Below are 13,139 nucleotides of genomic sequence, written 5' to 3' on the forward strand. Positions count from 1 at the left end.
TTGATATTAGATATGCATTCATCACAGCTTTACTGCTCTCATTAAATTTAGAATGTTAAAGTACTGAATTTGCAAAATTTATTTATACTAACAGATTCATGCTTATATCTGTTTCATATATTGGGCTTCCACATTAAGGTTTCATTTCAAGATGAAATTTAGCAGCTATGAGTTGAAGAACCATTAGTTTAATGTAATGGCAAAAACGCTGGAACTCAAACCAATATAGGGCCATCCCCTAACTGCCTAGCCACTATTCACAGACCAACAGAGAGTGAAAACAGGCAGTAGGTAGAGGGAAAGACTTACTCCAGTTTGACGGCATCCCCTATCTACAACAGTAAGTCAGAAACAAGTGCTACCTATCAGAACTTAACACCCCAAACGTGGACCAACTGGTCAACTCTTCTCAATCTTAGTTGCAAACTAAGAATGTGGCTATTATTTAGTCTACCTTTGCTTCCAGACTGGCCTTTTAGGAAATACATGGTATGAAAGGAATGGAAAGGGAAAATACAGCCTAAGATAGGCTAGTTTGGAAAGCTAACGGATATAAATTTTATTTAGGGTGACAGATAGTAATTGCTTTTAGGTAAGGTGATTCTCAAGAAATATATCACCTTGTCAGCCATTATGTTTATGCAATAATTTGACATCTGCTCAGAGTAGAGAATTTTTATCACTCTTTTTCTACCTCAAACATTTTATGCCTTTATGTCTATGTAAAAATTATTTACTTAAGTTTAAGCATCTCAACAACAGGACCTAATAATCAGGGCATCACCAACTCAAACATAAATGCCTTTAAGAAGCCCATAGATAATAGAAAATCTATTTTTTACCAGATTTTCAACATGCTAGTAAATAATTCCCTATTCTGTTTCTTGGGCTGCTTCACTATTATAATAAAAGAAATACTGAATGTGAAGTTAAAAACTTATATTGTATGAAGCGAATTATACCAATACCAAAACCAGAAAAAAAAAAAGACTATAAGAAAACGATAGATTTCCCATAAATATGGAAGCAAAAACAAATTTTAGCAAATGGAATCTAGTAATATATAAAATGGGTAATACATAACAAACTAAGGTTTATTGAAGAAATGCAAGGTTGGCTTAAGATTAAAAAATCAGTCAATGCAATTCATCATATTATGAGACTGAAAAAAGAAAAATCATAGATCATCTCAAAAGATGTAGAAAAGCCTCTGTAAGATCCAACCTCCTCCATTCACGGTAAAAAAAAACTCTCAGCAAACTAGGAACAGAAGGGAACTTCATCATCCTGAAAATGTATAGTTTTTCTATAGGCAACATTCCACTTGATGCATGAGACTGAATGCTTTCCCCCTAAGATTGGTAATAAGACTAGAAGTCTGTTCTTACTGCTTCTATCTCACATTGTAGTGGAGGTTCTAGCCAGTGCAGTAAGGCAAAAATGAAAATAAAAGGCATACAGATTAGAAAAGTATAAGTCAAAGTCGCAGACAACATGATAACCTATGTAAAAAAAGTCTTTAGGATAATTTACAAAAAAGAAACTGGAAATAAAAATGAGTTTCACAAAGTTGCAGGATGTAAGACCAATATACAACACTCAATTATTCTTCTGTATACTGGAAACAAACAATCAGAATTTAAAATTTTAAGAATACCATTTACAAGTAGCATAAAAAATATGAAACACTTAACTTCAACAAAACATGTACAAAGCCTAAACATTTGATCTACAAAACACTGCAGAGAAAAATTAAAGATACCTAAATAAGTTGAGAGCTTTGTTCATGAACCTAAGACTCAATATTGTTGCCAATTCTTCCCAAATTTACAGATTCAATGCAATCCCAATCAAAATCTCATCAGGTTTTTTGTAAAAACTGACAAGCTGATTCTAAACTTTATATGGACATGCAAAGAAGCAAACAAAAGCCAAAACAACTTTGAAAAAGAAAATGACTTCCAAGTCTTGATTTCAAGACTTACTGTAAAGCTAATCAAAACAATGTGATACTGACATAAAAACAAGACCAATTAATCAAGGGAACAGAACAGAAAGTCCAGAAATAAATTCACATATATATGGTCAATTGATTATCAACAAAAGTACAAAGGCAATTCTGTGGAAAAAGTAATCTTTTCAACAAATGATGCTAGAACAATTGAATAGCCAGAGCAAAACAAAAAAACAAACCCCCTGATCCTTGTCTCATACAATATACAAATTAACCAAAAATGGATCATATGCCTATATTTAAGAGCTAAAACTATAAAATATCTAGAAGAAAATATACAAGGAAAGCTTATTTATCTTTGATTTGGCAAAAGATTTCTTAAACAGGTCAGAAAAGCACAAACTATGAAAGAAAAATCAATAGATTGGACTTGTAAAATCAGTAATTTTTGTTCTTCAAATGATACTCTTAAGACATTGACAAGACAAGCCACAAAACGGGAGACTATAATTCTAAAATGCATATAAGATAAAGGACTAGAATCTACAATATGAGGAAACTTCTACCACTCAGAAAAACAAACCACATATAAAAAATAGGTCTGAACATTCATTTAAGAACATATATGGATGGCAAATCAGCAAGCAAAGATATCTTCAACATGATTCATCACTAGGGAAATGTAAATTAAAACCACAAAAAGACACCACTACACATCCACTGGAACAACTAAAATGAAAAAGACTGACCATATTAAGTGCTAGAGACAAAGTAGAGCAATTGGAACTCTTATACAATGCTAGTGGGAATGTAAAATGGCAAAACGACTTTGGAAAAGTTCAGCAGTTTCTTGGAAAGTTAAACCACCACATGACTCAATTGTTCTACTGTAATCATTTATCCAAAAAAATCAAAAACTGACGTCCACATAAAAATTTGTGTATGAATAGTTATAGCAGTTTGGTTTGTAATAGCCCAAAACTGGCAACAACCCAATGTGCATTACTGAGTAAATGGGTAAACTGTGGTATATCCATGCAATGGAATACTACTGAGCAACACAAAGGAACAAACTATTAATACATGCACCACCACCAATAAATCTCAAAATAAGTTTGAGTGAAAAAAAAAAAAGAACATACTGTGTGTTACTATTCATATGAAATCCTAAGTAATGCAGATGGGTGGTTACCTGCAAAAGGATGAAGGGAAAAGGAGGAAGCCAGAAGAATTACAAAGGTAGATGAGAAAGCTTCTAAAACTAGACAAATATTCTTTTTTTGATTGTGGTGATCATTTCCCAAATATCTAAGTACATCAAAATTCATGAAATTGTATACTCTTAATATATACAATTTACCATATGTTAATTATACTTCAATACAGCTGTAAACACATACAGACAAAAAAGGGCATAAAACATTCTCCATCTGCCACTCTCAGAATAAAGCTAGAACTACTTTTGGCAGAAAGGAAGGAAAGAAAAAAAGACAAAAAACAAAAATAAATCATTACCACCACCAGCACCATGACAACAAACAAAATATGATTTTGAGTCAACTATGAAGTAGGATTCCTGATTTTTTGTTCTGTAAAACAGGAATAATGCACATCAGTATCTCTGACTATCTTGGGTTCTTCTAGAAACCAGAAGAGATAAGGAATGTTAAAGTGCTTTGTAAACTACAAAATGCTATGCAAATATATCTGCCCTTACTATAATTCATCCTGTTAGACTTGGTACCTCATTTCTGTTTTAGATGCTTTAGAGATTGTTGAGTTGCTATCATCATTGTCCCATATTACTAATCTCCTCCCTGGTCTCATGTCCTTTTTCAATTTAATCATCAGTCACTATGCCTTTATGTAAGTCATTAACAATCATTTGCATAAATCAAAGTCAAGAATATCATCCACATTCTACTGAAAGATAATATGTGACATAGGGGTACTATAATTCCAATTCTTTAGTTCTATAATTAGTTAATACATCATCTACTTAACTATACTATAACACTCACATTTCTCACTCTTATCCAACATGATTTAGTGCTTATCTATACTCCTCCGCTATGAAGTAAATTCTTTTCTAGTTCTGAATGCAATTAATTAAAATTACTCTTTTGTAACTATTTTATTTTGGCTTGCAAAAAAAATTCAATTTTGAAGCAATTTTCAAAAATACTCCTAACTAGAAAGTATTAAAAAACTTAGTAAAAATGTATATACAATGTGTCTTTGAAAAACCTAGACCGGAAAACAATCAAAACCATCTGAAATTTCTGTGGAGCTATTCAACAACTCCCAAGTAATAGAAAGAAAACCAAATCATGATTAAAATTCAGAAAGAGGATCAGGTTCCAGTTGCAGCTCTACCATTAACTATCTGCTTGGCCTTGACCAAGTTGTTTAGCCTCTCTGAAAAACAGTAACCACCTTGCAACTTGCAAACATGTGAACATGTGTGTACACATCTGCACAAGTGTACACTAAGACTAAAGTCTACTGCAGGCCTAAAATTTGGTTTCTAGTAAAAAGGTAACAACAGGAAGAATCTAGAGACTGTGGGTGAACTCTGGTAAAGGACCAGCATATCTGTGTTTTAGTTTTAATATATTAAATAATCCAGAATATTTCAAGTCTGTGATTACGGGTAAGATGAGATAATATCTATAGCAATGCATAGTACTGATATTAATATAAATACTTAATGAGGACCTAAAAATGGTATGCTGTTACTGAAAAAAGATGTGTTAAAGAGAAGCTTTACTTCTACCACTGCATTCATCTATTATCTTAAAACATCCATGTTTCTTGATTTATCATTATTCTTCCTCTAAAACATTTTCACCAGTTTCTCCCATCTCCGATAAAAAAAAAGGACAATATTCTCTTTTGACATACTTAAAAGTTGGTCTTTCACTTCACTGGCTCACAGACAAGAAAAAATTTTCTTTGCCTAACTTTCCAGGACTGCCTTATTAGAGGTACTTTAGAGAGATAGCAGGACTCGTCTTAGAATGATTATACTGTTTTGTTTCAGTTTAAAATAAAATTCAAGTAACTTACCATTGTTCCAAAAGGAATGGCTCTTGAAGCATGATAATAAATGGCTATAAAATTGATGAAGAAGGCAGTGCCACACACCATAGCCGGGATAAGGAATGCCCCAATAAACATCTGCTTTATCCATCTCCTTCCTGAAAGAGAAGGGAAGTCATGAAAATCAGAAAGACAGATAGACAGATAGGCATTTATTTATGTCATTATTTAGCACCAAATTATCTCTTTAAATGTTTAATGTGAAGATTGTGAAATTCTAATATCTGTTTAACATCCTAATAACTGTTTGAAAAGAGCAGATAATAAAGACCAGTCCAGCTATTCAAGTATGTCTAATTGAAACACAGCTTTTGAAGCAAGTTAACTGGGAAAGAGCAATGAAATGTAGTAAAATATTCTGTATTTGTCCTGATGCTGCCACTGAAGTGCTGTGAACTTTGGTAAGCCACTCAATCTTTCTAGACTAAAAGTTGGCCTAAACAGGGGCTTTCAAACTATTACTTGGAGTCCTGGAGCTTCCTGGAAGTACCATGAAATCACCAGTAAAGGAAGAGCTCAGGTTCCCCAGGTATGCTTCAATCACAAATCTATTTTCAACAGTTTTAGACATGAGAGTTTCATGTAACCTTTAGTTTGAAAAGGTCATTCCACTGCTTTAAAAAAAAAGCGTTTTAAAACCTTGGTTAAATGATTCTTAAATTTACTCTCAGCTCCGTAATTAGGATTATAAACATATCTTTAAATTTATTTCTACATTTTGAAAGAAAAAAACAACAGAATGTTTCACAAGCTCTTTCTCAGCAATTATAACTACAGACTTCTAAGTTTTTACTATTGCTTTGTACCTTTTTGTTTTGCCAAAATTCTATACCTTGAGCATCTATTACTTAAATAATCAAACGAAGGACTGTTTTACTATGTAATCAAAAATTTTAAATCATGCTCATATTGACCAGGAGAGCAACAGGAACTATCTTTCCAAGCCATCAGCGTGCACAAGCGAGTGCACTACCAGGGAGGCATCTTGATGCTGCTTAGGAGCAGAACGTAACAATTCAACCACATGGCCATAAGCAACAGGGAGCCAAACAGAAAGTGCTACAGGAAAAACAAGCAATATACTCCTAACCTTTGTATTCGTCTACATGAAGCTCTTTTTAAACATCTCTCTCACAGAATTACTACTCTAAACCTTAACATTCCTCCCGAAAAACTACTTGATTCTGAACTTTCACCTTTTTAATTTATTTCTCAAGTTTTAAGAACCTCTCCTTTCCAAACCAATACTCAGCATTTGAACAACACAGACAGGTTGGCATCCAACTGACCTTAAGTATTATTTCTCCTATTTAATTCCAACTCTTCTTAACATTCTCTTTTCCCATGCTTGCCATTATCTTCTCAGATTCAGACATGTATTAATAAATTCCATATTCAACTCTCTACATCTCTCTTTCCCTCCAACAGAAAAGAACCCCACACATACTCCACTGGGTATAAGCCACAGCCCAGGCATCTGCATTGTACTTCCTGCTGCTTCCAACACCCTCGGACACTCTGGTCAAATTCCAGGCTACCCTGGCTTCAAACAGGGTCTAGAGCATCATCCAGAGCATGGAAGACCTAGAACTTCACTGTAGTTCAGATCCTGAGATAGCTGAAAAATTCTTGATTCTCTGGTTTGACCTCTACATTAACCCAGTTTTTAGGGATTGTTCAGACAAATGATCAGGATATAATCAGACCTCCTGAGGGCATTGCCAATTAAAAAATAACCTTTCAATCATACTTGACAAGATTTGATTCTCCTGGGCTTGAGTCTGAACTCTGTCAGTGTTCAAGAGTAAGTGTAGTAAAATTTGGCTGGGTGTACTTAAGTTGTGATCAGACTAAAAGCAAATTTACGTCCATGTACGAATAAATTTCCTGTTTTGAATAATCTACTTCTGCTGTGGAGACTTTTCTGGAGATCAGAAACTGTAAAATTCTTAGCCTAACTAGTTTCCAGGTAAAACTCAAAACAGAAATTGCCTTAGTCACCCTTATTTCCTTAGGATGGTAGTCCTTCATTGTAAGACTTCTTTCTTGTATCTGGAGGTGGAATGTGGAGACTGAACAGCCAACTAAAATAGTCAGGCATCCATAATGATAATCCCACAGGCAATCCAAGAATTATCTATACTGAAAGTACAGACCACATTAAGTGTAGTAAGACCAATAAAAAAAGCAATGGTAAACCAGAATATCCTAGGGGAATTTTAAATGATCCTAAGCTCTCAGCTTCTATAACCTATTAATATAGTCTATTAAAAGGGGCAGGATCTCCTAAGGTTCACATTGCCTAGGGTGGGCTGGGAAAATCACATCAGCAAGTCTTCCTTCAGAATTTATTTTTAAGGTCTTTAAACAACCCTTCACTCATAAAGTGAAATATGCCAATCTACTACTGTCAGCATTTTTCTGACCCCAGACAAATACAGGGAAAAAACGAACTTTGAGACCCTTGAATGCCATCAACAGGAAGAAATACCAAGGAATAATATTCTTGTATCATCCATGTATCTCCCACCATTTCTAGGTCACAATAGTAAAGAAGTGAGGGGGTATTTAAGATGAAGAGCTCTTAACAAAAGACTGTGACACACAGTAACAGAAATGAAAGGGTCCTTTGATAAATATTTAAGTCAACAGAAATAAACAGCTCTCCTTCCTATTCTTTTCCTGTCCAGATTCCTTATCTATAAGCCAGGAAACATGCCTTTATATTCAGCAATAATGCTAGTTACTCTATGTGGAGGCCTCCCATGGAGCACATCTAAGAGCTGGGTATCTCAAAGCAAAAGAGTATTAATAACTTAAGTATACTCTCTCCCACATGTTCCTCAAAGCTAAACTTCAGAGTGGAAAATGGAGATAATTACATGAAATGGAATAACCGAGAATTTCACAATGGCTGCATTTCCCATTTAAAATTCCAAATATCTCACAGTAAAATATTAACATCAATAGTAAAAATACAAAGTGATGACTCTTAACTTACCTCCTTGTCTAGCATACAGACTTCCTCCAAAATAACCATTCACTGGAGATGTAGCAGCATAGACAAAGATGGCTGTACTGAGCATCGATCCCCTTCTAAAAAGGCAAAACAACATATATGCTAAATTAAAAACAAAGAAAATATCAGAGTGTATCACATTAACATTAATTTAATTTCAAAGATAAATTTAACAGACACACAAAAATATCACTGTGGACTGCAAAGAACCTCAGAAGGTTGCACAGAGAATGAATGACTAGTAAAAACTGCACTTAAATGATATCAGGCTGAATCAATACCTTAATAAAAAAAATGATACCAGGCTGATACTATTTTTTTTAATCTGCAGTTGAATTTCATAATATATTCTAAACAAATATTTCACATTTTGTTGGCAAAAATATTAGAAGCTGGCACTAAAATTGTTTTTCTACCCTGTGAACCAATCACATCATATGGAAAGAGATATTCATCTGTTAAGAAAAATAGAATATTCCTCTTTATAATTTAATTGACTAAGATTCTTGCCTGCTGACAGAAATAAAATAGAAATAGTATAATCTATATTAGCTATTCATTCAAATGGTATAACAAATGAGACTTTTCCTATTTAGTTTCCCTTACACTGCTAAAAGTGATTTTTTAAAAATCCATAGGTTCACAAATCAACATAAACTTGGATCAACAACTTCTAACCTTCTCTTCCAATAATATCTAGAGAATTAAGATCAAGTCTCTTGTTGAACAAAACTGGACAATGTATTTGAAATGCCTAGTTGAAAAGAGAAATAGTAAAATGATAAATGACAGTATCATTTTGCCATGATATAGAAATGTACTTAAACCACTAATAAAAGGACCATTTCTGAAATACACCATAACTAGGAAGGTAAAATAAAGTCCGTAGATAGAAGATATAACCTTGTTATATATAGTTTGAGCTAAAGAATATGCTTTTAAAGAGAATTTATAAGAACATCACACTAATATGTACACTGAGAAGATACAGAATTTTCATAATTTAACCACCTTCTGGGGAATAGTTGTTACTACATTCCACTGTCCACCTATGTGAAATACAAAGATATCATATAGTCTTGAAATATGTAGCATTTTTCTTCCCAGATATCTATGCTCAATTTCTTAAGGTGGATGTGTAATAGTTAAAACATGCAATATTTTATTTTCATCAGTTATTTAGCTAAATGCAAATATGGTATAAGAATGTCATTCCCATGTTTAAAAGATTAGGGGTCTCGAAGTTAATCAATTTTAAAAATCAAAATTGTTTTTTCAAGAACCCAACTAAACACTTCAAGTTACTAACATATTTCTTCCAGATTATCATTATCAAATTTGACTCATTCTTTTTTTTGTAACTGGGTCTGTGAAGCCTGACATAGGCCTAACAATGCTGAAAACTGAAAGGCTGCTTCAGTCCAAGACCAGTCTAATACCAGTCAGACGTTTTTAGCATTAGCAGAGAGGGTTCAAAAAGGCTGCTCATGTGACTGGACCCAAGTGACTACAAAGGATTTAAGCCTGCAGTCCCCAGACACGTTTCCACTAAATGGAAGTTTAAGTATCAGTCACAGTTTCAAAAATCAGATATACTCTTCACCTATTTGTTCATAAAATTCCATGGGAATTTTTCACCTAAATTGGACCATTTTCATTGGGACTGTCCTCTTTGTGTACCTCTCCAAGACTGGAGGAGCTGCTTTACCTACCTTGCCAGCTCACGACTCACCACTGTAAGTTTCAGACCACCAGTGTTTTACTAGACTCACTCATTCTTCTCAAGCACTATGCCTTCTCAAGAGCTAATATCACACTAATAGTCATCCACACTGATGCAGATCCTCCACCTATTTTTTTCTTCTCTGATTGCTATGGACATTACTGTGGCAAAGTAATTTTCACATGTTACATTATCTGCTTTTTATTCTTTAGAAACATTCCTACTCTGGAATGACTGCTACAAATTACATGTGCAATTTTTAAATTTTCTCACCACTTTGTATTTTTATTATCTCTATTTTTATTTCCACAGCAAAGAAAATTAAGAGACAAGCTCCGGAGAAAGAGTGCCTAGGTTCAAATCACAGCTCACTAATACCCTTACTAACAGCTGTGTGATCTGAGCAAATTACTTAACCTCTCTGAGCTTTACCTCTCCCATCTTTCACAAGGCTTGTATTTGGATTAAAGGAGCTAATGTGCATAAAGCACCTAACACAGTTATTTTTATATCATAATGATACAGCGTTAGTACTTATCATATAAGTACATGCTCATTTCAAGTAAGCCCAACATAGAACAACCATTGATAAGACAGACTAAAATAATAATGCATGACTTTCCTGCTAATGGCATCTATTAGAAGTAGTTTTATATTTCTAAAAGCTGAAGGTTTATAAGCAGAAGAGTTTCTGCTACAAAAAAGGAATTGCCAAAATTGTAACATGAACATGTGAGAAGGAACAAAGCAAAAACCTGGATTCAAGGAGAGGTTACTCACTAGGAACTCATAAGACTGTGGCTGTACAGTCAGTGTCAATTCATAATGATGAATTTAATCCAATATTTAATGTAAAGCCTTCCTTCTTGGAATATTTGAAATGCTTTTCTTGTTTTTAGTTCATCTGAAATATATCCTGAAATATGAACTACCCACCAGAACACTGAAGTTTAGGTTGTGGTCTATTATTTTAAACCTTATGTGGTAAACAAACCACAAAGGTTACATTAAAGAGATGTAACAGAAACTACAGAGAAACAGTTTTGTTGCTTAATACATATTCATTCAGTTCAACAAGCATTTACTGATGCTTTCACATGCAAAGTTCTTTAAGTTGGTACTTTGAGAACTTAAAGGTAAGACTCAGTCCTTGTTCTCAAGCAGCTTATTGTCTAATGGAAGGAACAGCAATTTTGTACAGTTACATATTTAATATATGACTAAAGATTCATTCTTTCAGCAACAATTTACTGCTTGTCCTATTTTTTTCTTCTCTGATTGCTATGGACATCACTGTGGCAAAGTACTTTTCACATGTTACATTATCTGCTTTTTATCCTTTAGAAACATTCCTACTCTGGAATGACTGTTAAAAATTACATGTGCAATTTTTTTATTTTCTCACCACTTTGCATTTTTATTTTTTTATATATGCCAGGCATATATAAGGAAGAATACATTATGAACTGAAATAGAGGTCTGAAATAAAGCTGGAGACAAGTATCATTCTGACTGAGGACTTCATGGGGTGGCATCTGAAGTGCCTGAATTATAACCTCTGCCACTGAGGCTCAGAATGAGTTTGCTTCATTGACGTCATGGCTCTCAGCAATCAATAGGGATTTGAGATCTTTGTGAATGTAAAACTTTTTCTTATAATCCAAAACCTCCAATCAAGAATTCGTTGCAACTGGTTTTGCCCAAAAGAAAAAATGTACCAGAAACCACGTAAAGACAGAATAAGTCATTCAATTATTTTTTTAATCTCACGTGTCTTTTTCACTACTCTTTTTACTATTTACAATGCTTTCTTCTGTTCTGCGGCAAGTCTCCCAGTTTTGGAGTTAAGTGTGAAGTACTAATTCAGAAACTGTGAAATCTTTGTGCTTCTTATGAAGATCTAATTGGATCTTCAGCTTTCAAAAAAATGCCTATTCACTTTGTCAAAAAGCTCTGGACAGTAACTCCACTTATACCTCTAATGGAACACAACCTTTATAACCAACCAAAATGTTCAGTAACGTTAGTAAGTTTTAGCATGTAACAGAAAAATATACTTACAGCTCAAAGATTATTGTTCATTATTTGTCTGTAATAATGATATTTATGCTATTTAAATTCTAAGATAAATGAAATAAGCAAATGTTTAATTATGACTAACTTAAAAGGTACCAATGATTTTAAAACTATTAAAGAAAAATATAGTTAAATAAGCACATGCACTTACTCTGTATATAAATCTTCTATCATTGCAACAATAATAACAATGAGAGAGACAGCAAATATCTGACATCCAGAACCAATGAGAGAGGAAAATACCAGTGGGTGACTTGACGGTCTAAATACATCTCCATGCACCTGCTTCCATCCATATTCATCCCCTAGGTCTCTATCCTATATATATGTGGAGAGAAAAGAAAATCATTCAGGATGAAATTAAAATATATAAAATAGGTGAAAAAGTACAATTACAGTTTTAAGTTCCCTCCCTCCAAATTTACAGCTATTTAAAGGGGTTCAAAATTTTGAGAAAAGACATTTCAAATTAAAAATAACCATTGTCTTAATAACTTAATAGTGTTGAAGTGTTGTGACATTTACTGAGGCTCAGGAAGGTGGCTCCTGGTTGTGCTCAGAGAATTTCAAAGACAGGAAAAAGGAAAGGTCTAGGAGCAAAAAGAAATGGTCAAACTGGGAGAAGAGCACACTGGCTCTCTGTTACTTTCAGTCACTATTCTTGCCATTTACATAATGACTGTGGCTCATTTACAACCAGAATTCAGATGGAGAGCAAAAGAAATCATCAAAACCAGTACTATATGCCCTAACAATGCAAAAATGTCCTTTTATAGCCTGAAATCTAAGAAAACATATAGAAAATGTATCAGGGAAATATATACCTAAATATGGGGAAAAATACTTGACTGTCTATAGAATTTTTTAAAAAAGGATTCAGTTTTTCCTTTTCAACCTAAGTAAGGAAATACCTAAGAAAAGTTCCTTAAGAAATATTAGTCCCATAAGATAACCTGGGTTTATTTCTTGTTCTTGTTCTTTTTTTTTTTTTTTTGGCAGTGGGGAAGAGAGGATCCTGGCCAGATATGTTTGAAAAGCACCAAATATTTTATCTTCCAAAACTTCACAATACACACTAGCAGGTAATTTGCTTAACTGCTTTCCAAACTTATTTAATGATGGAGCATACCTACAAAGAGTAACTATTAACATTCTACAGAACACACTTTTGCTCATTTACAACATTGTTCTACAATTTAGTAAAACAATTTAGAAAGCAAACCTCCCCTCTGAACCAACTAAACTAAATGTAAGTTAATCCTTCC

At 33.6% G+C, this 13,139-nt stretch overlaps 1 protein-coding gene across 1 annotated transcript in view; it reads right to left on the bottom strand.

The window, feature by feature from the left end:
- The window catches only part of TM9SF3 (transmembrane 9 superfamily member 3), a 69,411-nt gene that overhangs the window by 28,307 nt on the left and 27,965 nt on the right, over positions 1-13,139 (bottom strand). The window contains exons 7-9 of the mRNA XM_036886458.2: positions 12,026-12,192; positions 8,058-8,152; positions 5,024-5,154 (exon numbers count right to left, since the gene is read on the bottom strand). Of these exons, the coding sequence (XP_036742353.1) occupies positions 5,024-5,154; positions 8,058-8,152; positions 12,026-12,192 (393 nt within the window). The remainder of the gene's footprint in view (positions 1-5,023; positions 5,155-8,057; positions 8,153-12,025; positions 12,193-13,139) is intronic.

This window comes from Manis pentadactyla, chromosome 8 (assembly GCF_030020395.1).
Source record: "Manis pentadactyla isolate mManPen7 chromosome 8, mManPen7.hap1, whole genome shotgun sequence".
Lineage (NCBI taxonomy): Eukaryota > Metazoa > Chordata > Mammalia > Pholidota > Manidae > Manis > Manis pentadactyla.